The sequence below is a fragment of the Castanea sativa genome, chromosome 12 (assembly GCF_040712315.1).
Source record: "Castanea sativa cultivar Marrone di Chiusa Pesio chromosome 12, ASM4071231v1".
NCBI lineage: Eukaryota > Viridiplantae > Streptophyta > Magnoliopsida > Fagales > Fagaceae > Castanea > Castanea sativa.
In genome coordinates, this window is record NC_134024.1 from 11,940,114 (window position 1) to 11,966,374 (window position 26,261).

The following is a 26,261-nucleotide window of genomic DNA, read 5'->3' on the forward strand; positions in this document are numbered from 1 at the left end:
TTCTCTAAACCCAGATCAAAGCCATATCCCAAAAACTACAACCTAAACTTAAAGAGAAAAAGAAATGAGAGAAAGCAAAGAGGGAGAGAGCGGAGTTTGAGTGTTTGACCCGAGAGAGAGAGAGAGATAGGAAAATGAAAATGAGTTTGAGTTTGAGTTTTGTGTTTATTGATGATGTTGTATTTGGTTGACGAGAAAATTTAAGAAAAATTGAGATAGTTACTACAAGTTGTTTTCTTAATCTTTAAAACTGAACAGAAAAAAAGGTTCTTCATTTTTTTTTTAAATTTAAATTAGAATTGCAAAAGTAAAATTTATTTGTTTTAAAATTTTAAATTAAAATGAAGTGGCATATTTTAAATACTAAATAATTTTTTAATATTATTTTATTGGTCACGTTAGCATTTAATGTATCAATAGTGGACTCCATTTGCCACATCAACAATTTCTGTTAAATAAATAATGGTAAAGACCAAAATAAAATGCGTTAATTGATTTAGAGACTAAAAATAGTAAAATATAAATGTAGGAACCAAAATAGAAAAGATCTAAAAAGTAGTTACCATGCATTTACGCCTGTTAACTCTTAGATGCAAATAAGACCCGTGTCCCAATTTGGAACTTGCAGTTTCCGTTGACTTCTTCTTGGCCCAGAAGTAGAACATACCTCTTTTTCAAGTTAGAAATTGTTTGTTTTTACACTTTTTTTCGTTTTTAGAGAGTTTTGGTAACTGGGTATTGCACATGGGGTTTATGCCCGCTGAAAATTAAAAATATTGTAACAAAATAATTTTTAAAGGTGTAAATAATATTTTGAGACTCAGTTTTAAAATTATTTATATAAAAAAAATAATTTACAAGTGTCGTAAACAGTGCACTGGACCACCAAAAAATAAAATAGACAATTAGGAAGCAAATCACGCTTCCCAAACGGAGACTTGGTTGAGATTTAGCTTAGAAATTGATTGAGATGGCCGTTCAAGAATCAAGTAGCATACGATATAAATTGTGGGGTCGTGCAGAAAGCCAGTCTGACATTTTTGCATTTGATACGTGTGGCGTTTTATTGGGTTCATATCAATGTATGCTTTTACAATTCTTTGCACTGAGAATTTGTGAATTTCTGGTTTTCGAGATTTACCTTGGAATCTTACTGAGATGGTTGTGGAAGTGACATTTCTTGAAAATGGTCGATTAATATATTCTGTTAATATCAAGATTTATGGGTATTGCAATAGATAGAAAGTATCATATTTGGCTAGATTCTGCTTTCTATATGAATTCTGGCCTCTTCACTTAAGAACAAAGGAGGAAAAAAAAAAAGAAAAAGAAGAGTCTATATTGTTAGTTAGTATTAGTTGAACTCCCCAATCCCTTACACTTCTTGATTTTGAATGTTCTGTTACTTTATTATGCCTTATAATCTATTAATAGCTGCAATAACTTTACTTGCTTATCTTCCTAGCACTTGTTATACGCTTACTATTTGCCTTCTAGCTGTTTGCTCACTGTTCTTCCATGAATTTTGCTATCTTGTAGCTTAAGTATCTTGATATTGCATTGAATGAATGATAACTTCAGAAACACAGTTTAAATTAATTAATTGGTTTTTTCTAACCAGGGTATTTCTTTTCTTGCATGTAGATGTTACAATAATATGGCATCAGCTATGGAATTTCATTAACATAGAGCCCTTGGAATAGTATAACAACAAGATTTTCACTTGCTGAGCAGCAAAAATGGCTTTGGCTTCTTCTGTAAAAGTGGTTTTAGGCTCAATTGCTTTTGCAATCTTCTGGGTATTGGCGGTTTTCCCAGCTGTTCCTTTTCTACCAGTTGGGAGGACTGCAGGGTCCCTCCTGGGGGGCATGCTAATGGTCATATTTCAAGTCATAACTCCAGATCAAGCATATGCTGCAATTGATCTTCAAATCCTTGGTCTTCTCTTTGGGACAATGGTTGTCAGTGTATATCTTGAAAGGGCAGATATGTTCAAGTACTTGGGAAAGTTGCTCTCATGGAAGAGTAGAGGGGCAAAGGACTTAATTTGTCGAGTCTGCCTGATTTCTGCCATTTCAAGTGCTTTTTTTACCAATGATACCTCTTGTGTAGTTTTGACTGAATTTGTCTTGAAAATTGCAAGGCAACATAATCTCCCACCTCATCCTTTCCTTCTTGCCCTGGCCTCTAGTGCAAATATTGGGTCGGCAGCAACTCCAATTGGCAACCCCCAAAACTTGGTTATAGCCATTCAGAGCAAGATATCTTTTGCGAAATTTCTAATAGGAATTCTCCCTGCAATGATCATGGGTGTAATTGTCAATGCCCTACTTCTTATATGTATGTACTGGAAGTTGTTATCTATTGAAAAGGATGAGGAAGATGTAGCTGTAGAAGTTATTGCAGAGGAGGAAGTGAATTCTCATCGGTTTTCACCAGCCACAATGTCACATTTTACATCCTTGAATTCTCAGGAATGGAACTCTAGTTTGGAAGTTATGGCTGTGCAAAGCTCTCCTAGCATGAGTATTCCCATGGGACATGTTGAGAACCTTAGGAACCGATCAATTCCGAGTGAGAATGAAATCCAAGCGGTGCTTAGTGGTACGTTGGAGTCTGTAAGAATTTCTAATGCATCAAAAGAGGCAGCAAATGATGTTTCTTCTCAGGTAAAGGAGGAAACAATCCCTTCAAAGAGAATTTCATCAATGGATAGACTAAGAGATGTACTTTCTGTACTTTCTTCAGTGGGAAAAGATGATTTGACCAGGAGATGGAAAAAAATGTTGTGGAAATCATGCGTTTACCTTGTTACTATAGGAATGTTGATTGCTTTGCTTGTGGGTCTAAATATGTCGTGGACTGCAATTACTGCTGCGCTTGCTCTTGTGGTTCTTGATTTCAGGGATGCTAGGCCAAGCCTTGAAAAGGTATAATCTGCAAGCACGTTGCTTTCAACTTTTAAATTATTTTCTCCCTATAAATAAACTGTAAATCATAACTTCTTGGTGATTATGACCATTGATTGCTTGTTGGAGAGTTTATTAAATGTTAAGTTTATTTCTCTTCTTTGCCAGGTCTCCTATTCTCTGTTAGTTTTCTTTTGTGGAATGTTTATCACAGTTGAAGGCTTTAACAAAACTGGAATACCAAGTACTCTGTGGGACTTTATGGAGCCCTATTCAAAAATTGATCATGTTAGTGGGATAGCAATTCTTGCCGTTGTCATACTTGTCATGTCAAATTTGGCTTCAAATGTACCAACTGGTATGTTGATGGATTTCTTCCATACAAATATTTTTTTTCTATTATCTGTTTCATAATTTTTTTTTGGATGTCAGATGAAATTAGCTTTTTGGACTAACACTTGTTTGTAAGTCCGTTTTAAACAACTTTTTTCCTTATTGAATAAAACGAGTTTGCCAAGCTTTCTTGTTAGCAATTTCAAGCGGTACAGAGACTAATTGAACATTGGGATGCATTTAAGTTTGTTGCGCTGTCTTTAGATTTCTGGGGAATATGTTAGTGTATAGTTTGGAATTTGCATACAGATTATCTCTTCGGGACATCATAGCATTCTCAGTTTTTATTTTTTAATTGCATATTTCTGGTTTTCACTTCTTCTCAAGATCCTTTCTCTACCTGAGACAAACTGACATTAACCTTTCTCAAGATTCTTCCCAATTTCACTTCTTCTCAACAAAAAAAAATACTTGAGACAACTGACATTAACCCTTCTCATGCATGTTCAAATCTTACTCAAGCTGATAGTACACCACCATTTTACTGAACAGGTCTTTCAGTCTGAGAAGTGTCTTTCACTTCACTTTGTACACAAACTGGCACCCTTCTGGGTCATTTCTCAAAGTCTCGGGATAATTGCAATGACAGCAGCATTTCTCACCAAGTTGTTTTCAATTGACATTTTGTAAAACCATAAACAATTTTTGGATATGCTTACCTCCTCAGAATTCTGCCATAGCATTCAATTAAACAACAAACATTCTGCAGTTGGTGCTAAAAGGAAAATTTCCTTTCAGTAACAAAGGGATTTTTATACCAGTAATGATAACTGTGAGTTGACAAGGCTCTCAGTTATCCATGGCCCTTGTGTACATAATATAGGGAACAAGGGATGCTCTTGCACTGAATCTGTGAGATTGTTTTTCATAAATGAGCTGGTAGCCTGGTACTGTGGTTTAATCTTTCTTTCTGCATCTCTGATTAAGAATTGTTTTTTTTTTCATATACAACAACAAGAACAACGAACGAAGCCTTAGTCCCAAAATTTTGGGGTCACCTATGGATCCTTAATAGACTAGTAAGGTTTTTCTTTCATATAAAAAGTATCTAATGATTTTGGTGATATGTCTCTAAGTTGATGCTGTATTCCGTTTGTTATGAACATTCTTGAGGTTCATGTTAATGTTCATTTCTTTCATTTCGTTTTTTTCCCCAACATTTTGTTGATTTATGATAAATTTTTTGTCTGCTGTAAGCTATCATTCGGCATCATAAAGGCCATTTTTTAAACTATAAACATGAGAGTTCCTATAACTCATGTTAATATTGTGTAGTTCTCTTGCTTGGAGCACGAGTGGCAGCATCGGCAGCTGCAGTTTCTGCAGCTGATGAGAAGAAGGCATGGCTAATCTTAGCTTGGGTCAGCACAGTAGCTGGGAACCTCTCATTATTGGGATCAGCTGCCAATTTAATCGTGTGTGAGCAGGCTCGCCGAGCTCCCCAACTTGGGTACACTTTATCCTTTTGGAGCCATCTCAAATTTGGACTTCCCTCAACTCTTATAGTCACTGCCATTGGTTTGACGCTTATAAGATGATGTTGATGCTCTTACACATGACACAATGTTTTTATATAATAAATTTTGTAGAGGAAGATTTTTTCAACATTTGAGCAGTTCGAAGCTGACAAATGTTGTTTTTCTTTTAATCTCTATTTAATCATAACGTTTTTCAATAGTTGCTGAGATTATTTCAGATAGACATCCACAGAACAATGGGGTGAACTGTGCAGCACTTGCCTGTTTATACTATTAGTTTGACCAGCTCAGTGTTTGTTTTTCAAAGCATTAAATAATGGCTGTAGTTTGCATTTAAGAAGAGTGTTTTTTCACCAACTTTAGGTTCAATTCTTCCTTTTCTTTTATTGCAAAAGAATTCTAATTTTTTCTCTCTTTTTTTTTTCAGTCTACCAAAATAAGGATGTACATCTCATAAATAGCCATATGCATGTTTGTCGGAAATGAAAAACGAAATAAAAATATCAAACAGGTCAGAGTTTCGAAAGAAGAAGCCTTTCTGAATTCAAACTACTATAATTATATATTCAAATCCCAATTCGATCTAGTAATACTATTACGGCCTTAGTCACTTATATTTTGAGAAATCCAAACAAATTAGAATTTGTTTATTTTATAGTACTTAGTTATATGAGGTCAATTTGAAATGTTCATTATTGTAAGATAACATTTGACCATATTCAAGAATTGATAGCCTAGAGTCTTATAGTTTATAGCTCAACTAGTACTTCTTGATGCTTAAGATGAATGTATCCAATGTTTAAATTTCACTTTCCCCAGTAGACTATCAAATTATAAAAAATAAATTAAAAATTGATAAACACAGTTAACATCCGTCATTCAGTTTGTTTAAAACTTTAGTATGCTAACAATGTGTGTACCAATTACAATTTTTTTTTTTTTGTGAGAAGGTACCAATTACTATTGTTAGGATTTAGTATTGGCAGCTTCTATATGAAAAATTATGTGTCAAGAGAGTTGAATTTAATGTTATTATTGATGATGCGAAGAAAATCAGTAGGCTGGATGCTTCGGACTTGACTAGACTGCTTGCTCCTTCGATGGCCTGGAAAAGAAAGAAAAGCGATCAAAGGTGACCGGGGTTGCCGGCCAAGAACCCTTCGATGGCAAAGTTAGTCTTCTCTCTATATTTTCGGAGTTCCAACTTTTTGGGAAATATCAAGCGTACCTTTTTCTGGTCTGAATGGATGTTTATATAGTGTCCTAGGAATAGTTATTGGGCTTGTAACCTCCCTCGGATTTGAGGAGGTGCGAGGGTTCAAGGATAACTTCCACAACTGTTTAGGAGTTATATTTTCTCATATAACGGTCACCGAAAGTTATGCGTATGTTACGGAGTGGTGACATGTACTCAGGAATTCCGAAGTGTAAAGGGCTCGTCCAGGGGTCCTCTTGTGGACGAACCCCTTCAGGACGGGGTTGATAGCTTTCCTAGGACGAGTGCTACAGGTGTGTTTTCGTCTATGAACGACCATGGACGTTAGCCTCATCTTGGTGCTTTCTTTTGAACGACTGCTGGTGTGGATGACCATGGACGGTTTGGAGTACTTTTATTTTTCTTCATTCCTCATCAATTGCCCCTTCGTCCAGGGGTCATGCAGCACATCACCAAACTTTAGGACGAGTTTTCCAAGAACATTTATTATTATTATTTTCTATTTTATTTGTTTTTCAGACAGCATACCACGTGTCATGCTTTCATAGGTGATTGGTCACGTCGACTTACCTCCTCGAGGTAGATGCCATGTGTTGCTTTCTCATTGGTCTCGTCTTTGTGAATACCAAGACTTCTCTACCTATAAATAGTGGTTTCCCTCTCGTGCCCCTCTCATTTTTTCAGATTTTCTATTTTGACACTTCTCGTCCGTCGCCTCGTCTAGGAGTGTTCTCAGCGTCCTTAGTATCTTCCTTCTAGAGCCAAGTATTCCCCTTACTCTCACTCTCAGGCTTTCCTTTTTAAGCTTTAGGACGTTTGAAATGGCTACCTGTTCGTCTAGCGACAGTGTAGACAAGGCCATAGACGAGTATCATGATTCTTCTAGCTATAGCACTTCCAGTAACGATAGTAGTAGTAATAGTGGCCACACAACGGAGGAATATACCTCTGGTATTCCTGGAATTCCCGCTGAAACTTTACAAGAAAATCTTAGGACGAGGGCAGCCTCTAGAGCTGGTACCTCGACGAGCGTCCCGTCGTCCCCCCCTTTGGACAAAGAAGAAACTATGTATAGTTGTGCTATAGAAATCCCTTCTAAGACAGACGAGAAGAGGTTAGACGCTCTTAGGAATTAGTTCCAAATCCCAGACGATCTGAATCCAAGGTTAGCCGTCCAAGGGGAATGGTGTTGCCAACCCCGTTTAGGAATAGGTATTTACGAAGCTTATTTGCTAAGGGGGCTTAGATTACCTTTAAATGTCTTCGCTAGAGAATTACTCACTAGGCTGGGCTTGGGAGTTTTTTAGTTTAACCCCAACGTGTGGAGACTTATTGTCTCTATGCAAGTCTTATGGATGGAGGTATTTAATGGGAACCGTCCTATCACCGTGGACGAGTTTCTGTACTGTTATAAACCCTCTGAGATAAGTCAATCTTTAGGTTTCTATCAATTCACAGCTAGGGGCAATGACTATAGGTTGATTAAGTCTTTGCCTTCGTCTGACAAAAACTGGAAGACATAATTTTTCTTTGTCTCTGGTTTCAGGGCAGGGCATCCTATCGAGGTTGGTAGAGATGCATTTGCCCCTTATACTGGAGAATTAGGGAACCTTCGTCAAGAAGGTATGTTATGTTTTTCCTTCATTCTTTTATTTATTTATTTTGTTATCTTTAGACAATTGTCTAACCTTAATTTTCCTCTCTTTTCTCAGCTATTAAACGCCCTTCTCTAAGTAAGTTTCACTGTGACCGCGTTCACAGAGCTCGTCTACACCCCGAGAGGAATTTTCACTCGTTGGTGATTCTTCGACGCTTGCACAAGTGGGGACTTGGCCCTAATCCATCTGCTGAAGCCCTTGCGCATGAGCAAACTGTCCGTAGACGTGAGTGCTTTTCTTACTTGAAATTTTGAAAAAAAAAATTTCTTCATATACATACATATGTACATGTATTTTTCAGGAATGGCAACCATGAAAGAAAACAAAGGAAAGGAAGTGATCGACGAGACGACCAGACTTGAAGTTCAATCTTAGCCTCGTCCTGCTGCTGGAGACAAAAGGAAAAGCTTGTCCAAAAACTTGGACTTGGGAAGCTTACCTAATCGTCGGGGGAAGAAGACCAAGCATGGGTCGTCTAGGCCTGAAAATGCTAAGTCTGACCCTCCTTCCTCCTTGCCATCCATCACAGTTGTTGATGTTGACTCGTCTACGCCCGTTGGCGTCACTCCGTCCAAAACCCTTGCTCCTACTTTGTCCGAGCCTCCTCAAAGGATTTCTATGAACTTACTGGAGAATGAGGATTTAGCCTGGGAACGATTTCAAGAGACTGTAACAGGTGAGGACGTGGCTGCATGCTACGATATGTCTTTAAAGGAGTTTGAGCATTCCGGTGTCCACGATCTTTTTAAGGTGAGCACATTTGTCTCGTCTTGCTTTAGCAATGTTATCTATTGTCATTTTTATCTCTTGAACCTTCTTGTCTTCTATGTAGGCTATGTCAAAGTTCATAGCTGCGTCCAAGCAGGCCACGAAGATGGATAAGACGAGGATCCTTCTTGAAAAAAGAATAGAGGAGATTAAAGACGACTGTAGAACTTGGGCCGAGGTGGCAAATAAGGCCAAGGACGAGGTTAAGGGGTTGAATGCTTTAGTGGGGGAGCTGAAATCTGATGCTGCTAAGAAGGACGATCGTCTTGACTTTCTTCAAAAGAAGAATGACGAGCTGAGTTTCCTTCTCAACAAGGCTAAAGACGATGCAGTGGAGGAGTTTAAAGCGTCCAAGGAGTTTAACAACCTGCTGGACACGAACTATGCAGCAGGGTTTGAAGATTTTAGTATGGATGCTATAGAAAACTTTCCTGGAGTTGACTTTAGCACTATTAAACTCAACCTTGGCGCTGCTACAAGTTCTCTCCTCCAAACAGGCTCAGACGATGTTAATATTGAGGATGATGCCACCACAAAGCCATCTCAAGACGCCCCCAATGTTGATGCCCCCCCTTCTTGAAGACGAAATTTTTAACTTAGAGCGCTATTGTTGTTCTGTTTTTCTTTTAGTTTGGTCCATTGTTTTTCGGACCCTTATTAAGATGTATTTGAGTACAATTATCTCGTCCAGAGTGTTCTGGACGAGTTTATTAACAATTTCCTTTTAAGGCTTATTTTATAAGGATTTTTGGACGGTGGTTGTCTACCCTCTTTAGACTAATGAATATTTACTTTTATCTATTATCTATTGTATGGACGAGTTTATCCACTATTTTCACCATTAATGTCATTGGCTTTTAAACAGTCTGTGTTCTAAGTGTTGAATGGTCATCTATATGACTTTCTTATGGACGACCCACCTAAGCATGGACGTCTTTGTTAACTAGTCAAATCTTTACAAGTGTAACTCGTCTTAGGACGACAATGATGATTTTGCTAGTCTTTTACCTCGCCCTTTGGGCAATTATCACTCGTCTCCTTGCAAGATGCTTATAATGTTTTACTCGTCCTAAGACATTGAGGCGTCTTGGCTAGATGCTCGTCTTTGGAACTTTATGCTTTAACGTATGCCTTTTTCTTGTCTATCTACTTCTTAGATGAGTATGCCTTAGCTTTTTCTTTTTGCTTTATCCTCATTTCGAGGAAAGCTTAGATGAGTATGCCTTAGCTTTTTTTATCCTCATTTCGAGGAAAGCTTATAAACGTTACATCCCTGCGTCCAGAGATTTCATTCGTCTTAGGCTTTTGCCCCCCTTGTGGGTATCATTATGGAAACTAGATTAAATATATTAGAAATCCAAACCATATTATTGCATGAACATTTTCCACAAATATGGCACGCTTAGAAGCTGGTGCCTTATTAAAATATTTAAGAAAATACATAACCTTGTCTTTTACAAACTGGTCTGTAGACGGTGCAAAAGTTTAAGAACTAGTGCACTTTTTATTCTTAATACACACTATAGTAGTAATAAGAACACAACAGTAGGTATAAGTAAACACATAGATCGTGGTTGTAGCTATCCATAGTATCAACCTCGTCCCCGGATTATTTCGTCCAAGTTCATCACTGATAGTACCTCCTCAGGTGTTCCACGCTCCAGGGGTGCTCTAACTTTCGTCCGTCCAAGGCCTTCAGGTAGTATGACCCCTACCTCTTGCAATTGATTACCCTGTAGGGTCCTTCCCAATTGGGTCCTAATTTTTCATGAGCTGGATTCCTAGTTGCTAAGGAGACTCTTTTGAGAACAAGGTCCCCAACACTGAATCGTCTGGGTTTCACCATGGCATCATGTTGCCTAGCCATAAGATTCTTGTATCTTGCTGTCCTTTGCTCCGCATCCATTCTTACCTCGTCAATAAGATTGAGGTCAAGACGAAGTTGTTCCCCATTCTCTCTCTCCTGATACTTCATCACTCGATGATTAGCCATATGAACTTCTGCCGGTATGACTGCTTCACTTCCATAGGCTAGCTTAAAGGGGGTCTCTCCTGTCGGAGTTCGTACAGTCATCCTGTAGGCCCAAAGAACACCTGGTAACTCGTTTGGCCATATCCCTTTTGCCCCCTTGAGCCGAGTCTTGATGATTTTCAGCAGGGATCGGTTCGCTACTTCTGCTTGTCCATTCACCTGTGGATGGGAGGGTGAGGAATAATGATTCTTAATTCCAAAATGTTTGCAAAAGTCCCTGAAGGGTGCGTTGCCAAACTGACGTCCGTTATCTGATACTAGTACCCTGGGTACTCCGAACCTACATAAAATATTCTTCCAAACAAAATTTTTAACATTTTGCTGAGTGATTGTTGCAAGAGGTTCGGCCTGTACCCACTTGGTAAAGTAATCGATCCCTACTACCAAAAACTTCATTTTTCTGGTTCCCATGAGGAAGGGACCTAGGATATCCAGTCCCCACTGTGCAAAGGGACATGGGGCCATCATTGAGGTCTGGTACTCTGACGGCTGTCTAGGGACATTGCTATAGCGCTGACATTGGTCACATACTTTGACATAGGCCTTAGCATCTTCCTGCATTGTAGGCTAATAGTAGCCTGCACGGACAACCTTATGGACTAGTGATCTTGCTCCTGAATGATTTCTACATGCTCCTTCATGAACTTCCCTCAAAACATAGTTTGACTTGTCCGAAGCCAAGCACCTTAGGTAAGGTTAGGAAAAACCTCGCTTGTACAGCACTTCGTTTATGAGGACGTATTTGGCTGCCCTGACCCTCAACTTCTTAGCTTCGTCCTTGTCTTCTAGAAGCCTTCCATCTTTAAGATAGATTACTATTGGACTCATCCAATTTTCTCCCCCCTCCTATCTGCTGTATGTCCGGAAAGTCTATGCTTGGCATATATTGGACGTTGTCGTACTTGTTCGTAACTCATCCTGCCGAAGCTGCTTTCACCAAGGCATCTGCTTCCATATTTTCCTCCCTGGGGAGTTGAACAAAACTTATTGCTGAAAACTTTCGTGCAAATCGTTTCACTTTGCTGAGGTATATCTTCATCCGATCTTCCTTGGCATTACACATTCCATTTACTTGGTTGATGACTAGCTAAGAGTCTCCTTTGACTATTATCAACTCTGCCCCTAAGGACTTAGCCAATTCCAATCCTTTGAGTAGAGCTTCGTACTCAGCCTCGTTGTTGGTGGTTTGATACTATAGACGGGCCGCGTACTCTAGCTTGTCATCCTCTAGGGACTTTAGTATGACTCCAATCCCTCTTGCATATAATGTGGACGATCCGTCTACATTAATAACCCACCTTTCAACTCCTTCGTCTTTGTCCAGCTCATCTTGGCTGGGGGTGAACTCTGCAATGAAATCTGCTAATGCTTGTGCCTTTATCGCGCTCCTTGGAAGGTATCTGATGTCAAACTCGCTAAGTTCCATAGCCCACTGTATTAATTATCCAGCGGCTTCCAACTTATTCATTGCCTTCTTTATGGGATGATCTGTTAGGACGTTAATAATATGAGCTTGGAAATAATGCCTCAGTTTCCTAGAAGCTGTAATCAAGGCAAAAGCTAGCTTCTCCATCATCGGGTATCGTCCTTTCGCTCCTCTCATCACACAGCTTGTGTAATAAACTGGTTTCTAGATTCTCCCTTCTTCTCTGACCAACGCCGAGCTTACTGCGTGTGGGGACACTGTCAAATACAAATATAACTATTCTCCAGGTACAAACGGACTCAGCAACGGCGCTGTCATGAGGCATATCTTCAAGTCTTGGAAGGCCTTTTGACACTCGTCTATCCACTCAAATGCCTTCCTAAGGACTTTAAAGAATGGCAAACACTTGTCAGTAGCTTTCGACACAAACCTGCTAAGGGCAGCAACTCGTCCGGTAAGAGACTGGACTTCCTTGATATTTTTCGGGGGTTCTATATTCAGTATCGCCTGGATTTTGTCTGGATTTGCTTCAATTCCTCTGTGCGAAACCATGAACCCCAAAAACTTCCCCGACGAAACTCCGAAAGCACACTTGCTTGGATTTAATTTCATGTTATACCGCCGAAGTGTATTAAAAGTCTCTTGAAGGTCGTCCAGATGATTCCTCTCGTCTAGGCTCTTTATCAGCATAGCATTTACATAAACCTCCACATTTCGCCCGATTTGAGGATGAAACATGTAGTTAACCAGTCTTTGGTAAGTCGCCCCTGCGTTCTTCAAACCGAAGGGCATTACTTTGTAGCAATACAACCCTTGGCTTGTAATGAATGAGGTCTTTTCTTGATCCGCTTTGTCCATCTTTATCTGGTTGTAGCCTGAGAAGGCGTCCATGAAGCTCAGCACCTTGTGACTTGTCGTCGAGTCCACCAGCTGGTCAATGCATGGTAATGGGTAACTATCCTTGGGGCAAGCTTTGTTTAAGTCAGTAAAGTCCACGTACATTCGCCATTTGCCGTTAGCTTTCTTCACCATGACTACGTACGCCAACCAATCTGGATAATAAAATTCTCGGATGAACTCCGCGGTAACCAACTTCTGGACTTCTTCCTTGATGGCATTGTCTTGCTCATGAGCAAAAACCATCTTCTTTTGACGCACTGGTTTGGAATAGGGACACACGTTCAAGCTATGAGTAATAACACTTGGATCAATACCAGGCATGTCTTTATGACTCCATGCAAAGCCATCGAGGCTTTTCTTCAAAAACTGGACCAAAGCATGCTTTGCCTCTTCCTCCATGCTCGCCCCAATTCTAGTGAACTTCTCAGGCCTGTTCTCGTCCAAAGGGACGTCTTCTAACACCTCAGTAGGTTCCACTGCAATCCTTTTCTCGTCTATACTCATTGTCTGTATATGCTCATCCATCGCCAGCATGGCTAGGTAGCACTCTCTGGCGGCCAACTGATCTCCTTGTACTTGGCCCACTCCGTACTCGGTCAGGAATTTGATGGACAAGTGGTAGGTAGAGGTTACTGCCTTCCAAATATTCAGAGTTGGTCTTCCAATAATTGCATTATATGACGATGCACAATCAACAACAAGAAAATTTACCTCTTTGGTTATCTGTTGTGGATATGCTCTAACGACTACTGGTAATGTAATAGTGCCCACTGGTTGCACCTTCATTCCTCCGAATCCCACCAATGGCGAATTCATTGGTCGAAGCTGATTTCATCCTAGCCTCATTTGCTAGAAGGCGGGGTAATACAAAATGTCCGCAGAACTGCCATTGTCTATCAGCACCCTCCTAGTCATGTAGTTAGCAATGAGTAGGGTGATGACTATCGCGTCATTGTGTGGGTGCAGAAGTCGTCCTGCGTCCTCGTCTGTGAATGTAATGGCTTGCTCGCCTACTTCCCTCGTCTTAGGAGGTCGTCCAGACATCTGGATGTTCTGCACCACCTTCAGGTATGTCTTTCTCGACTTGGATGACTGCACTGTCGAGTTTCCTCCGATAATTACTCTTATCTCTCCTAGTGGGGGTCGTGATGACTCTTCCACCTTAACTTTCAATTTCTCATCTCTCTGGTCTCGTCCAAGGAAGTTCCTTAGCTTTCCTTGTCTAATGAGATTCTCTGTCTACTACTTCAAATCAAAGCACTCGTCCATGTCATGCCCGTGGTCTTTATGAAAGCGGCAATACTTACTCCTACTGCGCTTGTTAGGATCTCCTTTCATCTTATCCGGCCATTTCAAGGATGGATCATCCTTGATCTGCATAAGAACCTGCTCTAGTGGCATAGTTAGGGGTGTGTATTGCTGATTTCTCGCTGAGGAACTTGCCTTCTTACCATCCTTGTCTTTTCTCTCGTCTACCCGAGCCTTCTTTGGACGAGGTCCCTAATCTGAGTAACGCTGGTGGCCCGCTTCCGAGCGCTCTGCAATCTTTCTCTTCTTGGCTATGATAGCGTCCTCAACATTCATGAAATTTTGGGCCGAATGGATGAGTTCGGCCATAGTCTATGGTTCCTGGTCGTAGAGCTTATGGATGAACAAGTCAGAATTGACCCCATTTTGGAAAGCGGCCAACAATAACTTGTCATCCATTTCGTCCACCATTAAGGCTTTCCTATTAAACCAGGTAATGAAGGACCGCAAACTCTCATTTTCCCTTTGCTCTATAGTCAGCAAACTAGAAGAGGAACACTTGTGGCATTGTCCTCTAATGAAATTATTGACAAATAACTTATTCAACTCTTCAAATGATCCCACTGAGTTTGGGGATATTTTGCTGAACCACACCCACGCTGGTCGTTCGGGACCCCTTAAAGGTTCATGGTCGTCTTGAAAGTAGCAACGTGATCACACGGGTCACGATTTCCATCATACGAATCCAAAGAAGGCATTTTGAATTTCAGAGGTAGGGGATGACTATTGATGGAAGCCGTGAAAGGGGAGTCCGTTCAGTGAACTAAATCATCCACTGGGTTCGCCCGCCTCATATTCTCCCTCATCTCATTCATGGCTTTTCTCATCTGGTCCATCTTTCTTTCCAAGTGTGGCACTCTTCTTGAAGTAGTACCCCTTGTTTGATTTTCGGACTCAACATTTTCTCCTCCACCTTCCTGACTCTGGGCTCGTCCTTTTGTGTGCCCATCTTGGCGCTGCCTCCTAAGGTTAATCTCCATGTTCAACTCCTGATTCTGACGAGTCAGTTCTGCCATAGCGGCAGCCATGGATTGTATGTGTTGAACAGAAGGCAGTTGCATGACAGGTGCTGACCTACGATCGCAAAGGGGATTACTAGAAGCATCCCTACTCTCCTGGTGGCCTGGGCTGGTAGCCCTTGATCTTGTTCGAACCATTCAGCCTTTTTTCTGGGAAAGGCTAATCGTTGACAACAAAACAGATAATCAAACGAAAAGAACAGTGAATGTTCCCACAGACGGCGCCAACTGATGATGCGAAGAAAATCAGTAGGCTGGATGCTTCGGACTTGACAGGACTGCTTGCTCCTTCGATGGCCTGGAAAAGAAAGAAAAGCGATCAAAGGTGACCGGGGTTGCCGGCCAAGAACCATCCGATGGCAAAGTTAGTCTTCTCTCTATATTTTCGGAGTTCCAACTTTTTGGGAAATATTAAGTGTACCTTTTTCTGGTCTAAATGGGTGTTTATATAGTGTCCTAGGAACAATTATTGGGCTTGTAACCTCCCCTAAATTTGAGGAGGTGCGAGGGTTCAAGGATAACTTTCACAACCGTTTAGGAGTTATATTTTCTCATATAACGGTCACCGAAAGTTATGCGCATGTTACGGAGTGATGACATGTACTCAGGAATTTCGAAGTGTAAAGGGCTCGTGTAGGGGTCCTCTTGTGGACGAACCCCTTCAGGACGGGGTTGATAGCTTTCCTAGGACGAGTGCTGCGGGTGTGTTTTCGTCTGTGGACGACCATGGACGTTAGCCTCGTCTTGGTGCTTTCTTTTGGACGACTGCTGGTGTGGACGACCATGGACGGTCTGGAGTACTTTTATTTTTCTTCATTCCTCATCAATTATGTTATTTATTTAATTCTTTTTTTTTTAATGGAGATTCTAGTTAGGTAAGAGTTTGTGTAATGAATTGCATCAAGGAAGTAAAGTTCCTAAGGCCTGCACAAGCAAAGTTAGGACTCGATTGAGCAATTGTTGAAGTCAGGCAGAAATTCACGTGATTCTCATTTAACCATCACTCAAGTAAATTATTGGGGTGTTTGGTATTTTAGTTCTAACACACATTTTCAAATTTTAAACAACATTATACACATTTTCACACACTTTTTTACCCACACGTATATCAAAAACACCCAAACAACATTACTTAAACTCCTCTACCAAGCAGGCCACATAACTATTAGTCTTTACCTTGACTCAAATACTGATTGAAGTGATGATTCTTAACCTACCTTTCAATGTCCTCTGAGACACAAATTTCAAGATAAGATATTTGCTATACAAAGTAGATCTAAATGTGCCTTTCTTCTTATTCTAAACAAAAAAACTTCCCATGTTGGTTCAATGTTAAGAACCCAACTTGTGAACCTGAATTGATTCCTTTGAAACCATATAAATTGTCACCCTCTATTAGTAAGCTCACAGACCTACTAGAGATCTTAATTGGTGTGGATGAGTTTGTATGTGTAGAATAAGTCTAGAGTTCAAATCCTAATGCTACTATATTCTTTATTTGAATGGGTTTAGATTGTGGTGACATGTTTGTGATTGCTTCATTATTGCGGTTGCAAACTATTATTGTTTGATTTTGTATAGAAGTGAGAGTCAATCCACTAATTAGAACACTTAAGAGTCATAATCGGTTTTTTCAATATGTATTGGTTAAGTACCATTGATAGTGATAATAACATTTAAATTATTTACATTGCAATGACTATTTTAATCTAATACTAGTATGTAACTCCATGCAAATGCATGGATGCATTTAAAATTAAACAAAATTTTTAATATAAAAATAAAAATAATTAGTCAAATTAACTTTTTTTAAAGCATGTAACACATGCATTCATGCATATACATATAGATACATTTAAAATTAAACACAATTTTTATCATAAAATATAGATAATTAGTCAAATTATTGTTTTAAAAGTAAACGTGATTAGTCACTTTTAAAATTCCTACCAAATTTAATACTACATATAGGGTCTGTTTGGATAGAATTTATTGCTGAAAACTGAAAACTGAAAACACTGTAGCAAAATAATTTTAAAATGTGTGAATAGTACCGCGGGACCCATTTTTAATGAAAAAGTAGCTGAAAAGTGAAATTTGTGGGTCCGTGAACAGTGCACGAATGCACTGTTCACGGAAGACTTGGTCAACAACTGCAGTTGGGAAGAAAAAAAAAAAAAAAAAAGGGAGCCCAGACGCTGGACGTGGACGCGGACGCACTATCCAAACACATTCATAATCATTTTTTTTCTAATTTTAAATAAGATAGAACGTGTGGTGATTTTTATTTTATTTATTTTTTGAGAAACATGTGATTATTTTTATTGAGTACATGTGATTGCTTTTTTTTTTTATTTATAAAAATTATAGTTCATTAATATTAGATTCTTAGTATTTTGCACTCATTAACTCACCTGACACAAAGATTAAAAAACTTAAGTAGACACATGGCACAAGCTTAAGTGGATAATTATAGTGTAATTTCCACATAAATTTAGACACATTGCACAAAATTGGATTATGATTTCAAATTCTAATTCAATTTTCTCTAAACTTTACCTATTAATATATATATATATATAGATGGCTTATAAATTTGAATTTTTTTTTTAGTTAAATGTTTATGTTTTTTATGGTTTATTATATTAGAATCCTCATTTTCTACATTAAATTAACTAATTTGGCACAAAATTTAAAATTTTAGATTAGATAGAACACGTGGAGCAAAATTAAGCTTTGATTGAAATTCAATTTTTACACTATATTAACTCACTTGGCACAAAATTCTAAAATTTAGATTAGATGAGACATATGACGCAAAATTATACTCTAATTGAATTCCAATTTGAAATTTAATTGGATTTTCTCTCTACTTTATCTATTATTATTATTATTATTATTATTATTATTATTATTATTATTATTATTATTATTAAGGATAAAAAATAAATAGTAAAGTTTATAGAATACATATGGCATTTATTAGATTATTAATATTAGAGGAAGATTTTAGTTAATTATCAATAAATATATAAAAGTATAGACCTCATGTTGGAAAACATAAGGTTGTGTCATTTGCACAATTCTTGAAATTCTCTTTATTTTATATTTTTTTATGAACAAAAAAATGGGTAGGGTGTGAATTGACATAAAAGAAACAATTTTTAGTTGCAATTATAATAATATATTTAGAATATGACATTCTTCCTCATATTTAGTTGCTTTAATAACAATTGACACAAAAGCCATAAAAATTAAATATTTGTGAATTTACTAAAATTAATCTTAACCATTTAAATGTTCTAACTCCTTATGTAATTAGAAAAATTACTAATAAAATAAATATGTTTATTTTATTATATTAATTATTTTAAGCATAATGAATTTTTAATATCATTTTTCTAAGATTTATTCATGAAACAATTGATTTTATTTATGTGCAAAAAAATTAATTTGAAATATGGTATTCTTGATCAAATTTAGTTTTTTTTGCAACAATTGAAACAATGTCCAACAAAAAGGAAAAAAAAAAAAAAAGTAACACAACAAAAAAATGTATAAAAAAAAATTTTATTTTAAGGATATTTTCAATTTTTTTTAGAAAGGATATTTTCATTTTTAGTAGGCATGAAACATGCCTATCTATATTACCCGCTATATCATGCAATTTTCAATTCGTAAAAACACACACAAACTTTTTTACAAGAAAAATTATTGAAATATTTTTTTATATATCAATAGTTAGGGGTGAGGATTTGAACCCTCAATGTCTATGTTGGAAATACAATGAGGTATCAATTAGTTAAACTACAAAATTCTTGGCAAAAATCATTGAAATATTGGAGAAAACTAATAATAAATTGCACCACACATTGTACGGGGATTCAGCTAGTTTATAGAATCGGATAGAACTGAAGTTTCCAAAAGGTTAAAATTGAAATTTATTAGTGTTCTGATAGAATCCAATTAATAAACACAAAAAGAAGAAATTCAAAGCATGGCTAATTACAAAGTATCATGTACTGTTACTAGAAATTTGCCAAGTTTCATTAAGGTAAAAACATGAAAAGCATGCAAAATGCTAATCACACATAGGCATGTGTAAGCGATAACATAAGCGATCCTGTACGTGTTTGCAATGACACAAGCAATCTAGCTCGTGTAAGTAATGACACAAGCAGACCAATCAGGCTGTGACATGTGTCACCAATCAGACTCCGTCACATATTGCTCACCTACCCCCAAACTCCTATAAATAGAAGCCTTCCTAAGGCATTTGAATAGACCAAGCCATTTAGAGCATAAGCAGCATCAGAGAAGATTCAGAAGCACTCAGAAGTACAGAAGCTTTGTAGGAATCAAGCCTCAAAACATTCAAGAACTTCAACCTCAAAACCGAAGAACATTCGAAGCGAAACCATCCAAACTATCAACCTAGATCTTGAAGTTTGTTGGAATCAAGCTCAAAAGCCTCCAAAAACCTCAACAAACCATAAATTAACGAAACTCTACGGATTAAAGCCTCTAAAGCACCAAAGAACTTCCAACACAAACCTTTGAAGACGAAGAACGCATCAAGAACGCGAAGAACACGAAGAACAAAGAATTTCTAACAAGCTCATAGCTAGAGATTCATTGTAATTCTAGTTCAAGGGTCTTCGATCCATCCTTCAACCAAATTGAAGGATATTTGGTGTTCGAGTCAAAATCACATTATTACAATTCCAATCAACAAGTCTTTCAAGGAAATCAAATCAGAGGATCACTCTTTTGTAATTTCAGAGAATTGTACCACACATTCATCAATACAAATTCGCATTTGTGAAACTATTTTACTTGTTTGATTTATTTCAAACTAGAAATTTAGTTGTCTACAATATCATAAAGATTTCATACTAGAGTAACTTTGGAAAATATCGATTGGTGATGAGAAGCTGAAGGTTATTAGGAATTGTCCGACTGATAAGTTATAATAAGCCTGATTCATCATTTTCTTGGTTCAAGGAGCAAATGAAGCTCAATATTGCGGACTATGAGACTCGGATATTTTTTTACAATTACTTTATGTGATAAATTGTGATTGAGAGCTTATCATTTTCACATAAAACAACAATTATTTCTTCATCATTCATAATTTGTTGATATATCAAAATTATGACAAAATCAAAAACAGTATTGTGGTCCAAGATTTTATTTTTTTCTTTTCGTCCTCTTTCCTCTCTCTTCCCTCATTCTAAATACAACAAAAAACACTCCTTTCTCTTTTCTTATTTTGTATATGCTACCAAACACAGTGGCAAGGTCTTGAATTGAAGAAAAGAAAAGAATTTTAAAAAGATAAGAGACCATTGAAAAAGATCTTCTACAGTCTAACCTCACAGCCACACAAGATACTTTCTCAGGCCCAGGCCCATGGCCTCTGCTATTGTCTTAGTCACAAACGTCCTTTTTGTTTTTGGCTTTTGTTGCTAAAAAAATACTTAAGCACGTGCATGCCCAACAGAATGTCAAATTGATGACAGCAACCATGCAGAGCCTTTAGAGGCTCAGCCTTCTCAGACGTGTTTGCAACTTTGCATTCCAAACTGTGGTTCACGTTTTTTTTCCTTTTCTTTCTTTGTTTTTAAGTCATGTACTGAAGCAAAAATTTTCTGAAAAAGTTCATCAATTATTAAGAGCTCATTTGGTAATATTGTTCTAGTAATGTTGTTTGTATTTTTTTGAAAATACGTGTGGGTGAAAAAGTGTGTGAAAATACGTGCAATATTATTTAAACACTAAAAACTGTTGCTCAAAACACCCTACCAAACAGACCTTAAATGTCCAACTTTCAAACATGTAAGGTATTATTATTGTGGTAAATGTAGAAAAAAGTAACCAATGTTCAACTCACTCTATGCTATAGCTAATAGCTATAGTGTATTAGCGTGTACTCAGATTATATATATCTGTCTAACGATGAAATTTTGGAAAGTCTTTTGGCTGAATATTGCAGAATCTGGAGTTTATTTGCGTTATAGGTACTGTTCCAAGTTATTTAGAGAATTGAGGAAAGATAGTGAATTTCGGCAACACCGTTGCCGAAATTCTGACAAAAGTACGGAAGAGAAAAAGAAAAAGTGGGAGAGAGAAAATTTTGAATTTCGGTAATGTCATTACCGAAATTCCTGCTGCCCAAACCACTACTCGAGTGAATGAGTGCCCAAAGTACCAAGGGAGTGTCCTAAGCGAATAAACCAATTGTGGCAATGCCATTGCCGAAAATGGGGGAAAAAAGTTTTAAAAAAAAAAAAAAATGAAAAAACCAATTGTGGCAATGACATTGCCAAAATAGAGGAAAAAAATTTGTGCAATTGATTTGTGGCAATGCCATTGCCGAAAATTGGGGGGGGGGGAAGAAGAGAAAACCCCAATTGTGGCTCATTGCCGAAATAGAAAGGAAAAAAAAAGTGGGAATGGATTTGTGGATTGCATTGCCGAAATAGAAGGGGGAAAAAAAAGTGGGAATGGATTTGTGGATTGCATTGCCGAAATAGAAGGGGAAAAAAAATTGTGGGAATGGATTTGTGGCAATGCCATTGCCGAAAATGGGAGGAAAAAAAAATTGTGGCAATGGCATTGCTGAAATAGAGGGGAAAAAAATTGTGCAATTGATTTGTGACAATGCCATTGCTGAAAATGGGGGGAAAAAAAGAAGAAGAGAAAACCAATTGTGGCAATGGCATTGCCGAAATAGGTGGGTTTCTTGGTTTGCTCAGGAAATGATAAGTATAAATTATGAAATTCTCTCTCTCTCTTTTTTTTTTCTTTTTAAAGAAATTAAAATCTATCTTTGTAAGGTAACATTTCTTATGGTTCAAGAAATTTGTTCGAGTTGTCGTTGTGCAATTCCTGTTCTGTGCATTCTATTGATTAGATTGCATTAAAAAAAAAAAAGGTGATATGACTATAATTTGTATGTGACACACACACATTACGCATTTGGCTATAAAAAAGTTATGATGTTTTGATGATCCAGGACTTCGATTGAAACATGTACAGTTGTGTGTGTGAAATTCACATATCATACTCAAGGTCCTTCCTACAATCAGATCCTCCATCTGCTTCCCAATCACCTGCCAAATTCCTGTCCCTCACTTCTCTTTCTGTCAATGCCTATTCACCAGGTGGAACTGCATCCAATTATACCATAGGCCCTTATGCATACGAGACTCAATTAGTCTCGCCCCCTGTATTATCTACATTAACGACCGAACCGTCTACTGCTCCTTTCACTCCCCCTCCTGAATCTGTGCATCAGACAACACCTTCATCTCCTGAAGTGCCATTTGCTCAACTGCTAACGTCTTCACTTGACCGCAGTCGTAGAAACAGTGGGACTAATCAGAAGTTTGCATTATCCTATTATGAATTCCAGCCTTATCAACAGTACCCAGGAAGCCCAGGTGGCTACTTAATATCACCTAGGTCAGCAATCTCGAATTCTGGAACATCAACTTCTTTCCCTGATAGACGCCCTATCCTAGAGTTCTGCATGGCGGAGTCTCCCAAACTCTTGGGCTTTAATCATTTGTCAGCTCGTAAATGAGGTTCAAGGCTAGGTTCTGGATCTTTGACCCCAGATGGTGTGGGGCTCGGTTCAAGGCTAGGCTCTGGATCTTTGACTCCGGATGGTATGGGGCTGGGTTCAAGGTTAAACTCTGGATCTATGACACCAGATGGTGTGGGGTTGGGCTTGAGGTTAGGTCCTGCCTCTCGAGACAGTTACCTTTTGGAGAACCAGATTTCTGAGAGTGTATCCCTCGCCAACTTAGGGAATGGATGTCAAAATCATGGAACTATAATTGATCACAGAGTATCATCTGAGTTGACAGGGGAAGATGTTGCACGCAGTCTTGCAAATAAATCAGCGGCATCTATTAGAAACGCATCAGAATCTTCACAGGATATAGTTGCAGAAGCCCCAACTGATAAAGAAGGGATAAAAACAGACACCAACAATTGTTGTGAGTTGCCTATTAGTGAAACATCCAATGAAACACCTGAAAAAGCTTCAGAGGAAGGGGAGGAGCAGAGCTATCGGAAGCATCGTTCTGTTTCTCTTGGATCAATCAAAGAGTTCAATTTTGACAACACAAAAGGAGAAGTGTCTGATAAGCCCACCATTGGCTCTGCGTGGTGGGCAAATGAAAAGGTATCAGGGAAGGAAGCTAGGCCTGGCAGTAACTAGGCTTTCTTCCCAATGCTGCAATCATGGGTCAGCTGACATTCAATTGATGCAACAAGACTTAACCTCTTCAACTTTGGGATAGTTCTATGATGCTCAAATCACCAATTCATCTGGATGTAAATCTGATGGTAACAGTGAGTCGAAAACATAGTTTGGCAAGCCAGGGAGAAAATGATTGATAGACAATTTGTTAGCAGAGGTGAGAATTGTGTTTTCAATTCCCTTGAGACTCAAGAGACAATGCAAATAGACACTCCCCTAATTAAGCCATCAAATTCGGCCTCATGAAGCAAGCCTTGGAGTCCCATAGCACACACCAAAAACAAATACGGCGACAATGGGTCACCTTGTCTCAAACCCTTGCTTGGCTTGATATTACTACCTGGAACCCTATTGAGTAAAACCGAGTACAATACTGACTTGACATAAGACATAATGGTTGCTACAAACCTCCCAAAAAAACCCAAGTGCAACATCTCCCATTCCAAGAACTCCCACTCCACTCTATCATAAGCTTTGCTCATATCAAGTTTTAAAGTCATATACCCTGCCTTCCCTTGTGTTTTACACTTCAAATAATGTAGGGTCTCAAAAGCCACTAGAATATTGTCAGTGATGAGCCTACCCAAGAGGAAAGTATTCTGCGAATCAGAAACTACATATGGCAAAATCATTTTCAAACGATTGACCAAGACTTTAGCAATGAGTTTATAAACTACATTATAAAGACTGATAGGCCTGGAATCTGAAACTTTTTTAGGGTCTTTTATTTTAGGAATGAGAGCAATGAAAGTAGAGTTTAGAGATTCTGTAATAACACCGGAATTTAAAGCAGATAAGACTACCTCAATCACATCTTTACCAACAATTTGCCAGAAAGATTTATAAAAAATGGGAGACATACCATCTGGACCTGGAGCTATAAGTGGTGCCATTTGGTTGAGAGCTCTTTGGACTTCTTCAGCAACAAAAGGCTTGTTCAAACTTGTGTTCATCTCATTAGTAACTGCAAGGAGTAAACCACTCAAAATCTCCTCGAATCCATTTGGGTTCGAGGTAGCAAACAAGTTGCTGAAATAGGTACTAGCCAACTTGCCCATTTGCAATTCATCCTCAGTCTAGTTTCCGACCTCATCTTCTAAACCAAGAATGTAATTTCTCTTGTTACATTGGTTTGCTCTACAATGAAAGTACCTAGTGTTTCGGTCACCCTCTTTTAACCACTCAAGATGGGAACGCTGCTTCCACATTGTTTCTTCTCTAGCCTTTAGCACCGAAATGTCATCATAGAGCTTCTTCATACGGCTTGGATAAGTTCTGTACAAACCAGCTTCCTCGGCAAAGCTCAGCTCCTTCAACTTCCTAACTAAAGTGGTCCTCACTTGCCCAAAAGTCTCCCAGTTTCAAGTTCTAAGATTATCTTGGCAACTTATGATTTTTTTTAACAGCACACTCACCAGATCGGTATCAATAACATCAACCCATGAATTTTTTATCACATCCTCACAAGAATTTCTTTGATCCACATTGCCTCAAACCGAAATGAACGCCCTTTCTTGTAAAATATTTTGTGCTCAGCATTTGAAATGGGAAGGATAAGCCTATGGTCTGAATGGAAGCACTCCAAGTGGTGAATAAGAGAAGTGGGGAAACATAGGAAACAATCCACTATTGCTACCATGCGGTCTAACCGAATCCATACATTGTGATCACCCGGTCTTCTGTTGCACCAAGTAAAGGGGAAACCATTAAAACCAAGGTCTTTAAACCCACAGTAATCCTAAGCATCCCAAAAACCTTGCATTTGTCTCTCTGGTCCGTCTAACCAACCCTGTTTCTCTTCAAGTCTTAGAATCTCATTAAAATCACCCACACAAACCCATAGTAGAGTCAATCTCTGGCTTAATTCTTTGAGTAGATTCCAAGAATTTTCCCGGCTGGTAGTTTCAAGGTCCCCATAGAAACCTGTGAAATGCCAAGCATCATCCATTCCTGGATCCACCACTTTGTCAATGTGATTATCTGAAGAATTACACTAAATGTAACTTTTGACAATCTTATATTATTTAATAACTTTTTATTGGGTTGATATTTTGAAATTTCATAATTGGATTACATGTTCTTTATATTTTTAACACGCACACCAAATTTTGCTCCAACCAAATATTGTTAAACATATCTTTTACAAATGTGTATATTTTAAGTTTTTGTATTTTAAAAGATATAAAAAAAATGGGGTTTATGGATTAAATAGTAAATAACATTCAATGGCGTGAAATTCGGCATACATGTTTAGAATATATAAAACATATCATCTAACTGTGAGATTTTCAAAATATCAAATCAATAAAAAGTTATTATGATTCATGTTTTAACGTCTTCGCTACAACGATATAATTTTTTGCATGTGAGGGAGGGCAACCAACTTTCTCATTCCCATGTTAGAAGAACAGTTTCATCTATGTATTATGATGTTTGGATGCTGTATTCCAAACATATTGTATTCATCAATAAATGCTTCGCTTATTATTTTCTAAAAGTTAAAAAATATACCTAACTCCATATGGAAGTACATATTACATTTATTTTTTGAGCCAGTACATTTTATATTTGTGTTGATTGATGAAACTGCTATGAAACACACGCCATATGTACATATAGGTTTATTAAGATTAAAATCTCATCAAATTAATAAATGTGTCACACTCATACTCGTACCATCCGAAAAGGATATATCAAATATTCACTAATAGAGGGTACTTGTTCAATATTTTATCTTTATGTGACAATTCAATGATCCTAATGCTTAGTCGGTGAGTGTAATCATTTTCTTATTTATTTTGTCCTATATGTTTATAAAAAAAATGATTTTGTTCTGATTCATATCTATACTATTAAATATTTTTTTTTTTTTTGATAAAGAT

At 37.9% G+C, this 26,261-nt stretch overlaps 1 protein-coding gene and 1 pseudogene across 3 annotated transcripts; both read left to right on the forward strand.

The window, feature by feature from the left end:
* Positions 1-953: 953 nt before the first annotated feature.
* LOC142618671 (silicon efflux transporter LSI2-like) lies at positions 954-5,070 on the forward strand. Of its 3 annotated transcripts, none has more exons than XM_075791652.1 (4): positions 954-1,082; positions 1,645-2,930; positions 3,078-3,267; positions 4,578-5,070. In XM_075791652.1, exons 2-4 carry the CDS (start codon positions 1,740-1,742, stop codon positions 4,838-4,840), a joined length of 1,644 nt encoding a protein of 547 aa, XP_075647767.1. In that variant the 5' UTR covers positions 954-1,082; positions 1,645-1,739; the 3' UTR covers positions 4,841-5,070. The 3 variants fall into 3 exon arrangements, with proteins under 3 accessions (XP_075647767.1, XP_075647768.1, XP_075647769.1); XM_075791653.1 differs by lacking the exon at positions 954-1,082 and adding an exon at positions 1,099-1,226; XM_075791654.1 differs by lacking the exon at positions 954-1,082 and adding an exon at positions 1,110-1,189.
* Positions 5,071-6,817: 1,747 nt separating this feature from the next.
* LOC142620190 (uncharacterized) lies at positions 6,818-23,581 on the forward strand (annotated as a pseudogene).
* Positions 23,582-26,261: the final 2,680 nt, after the last annotated feature.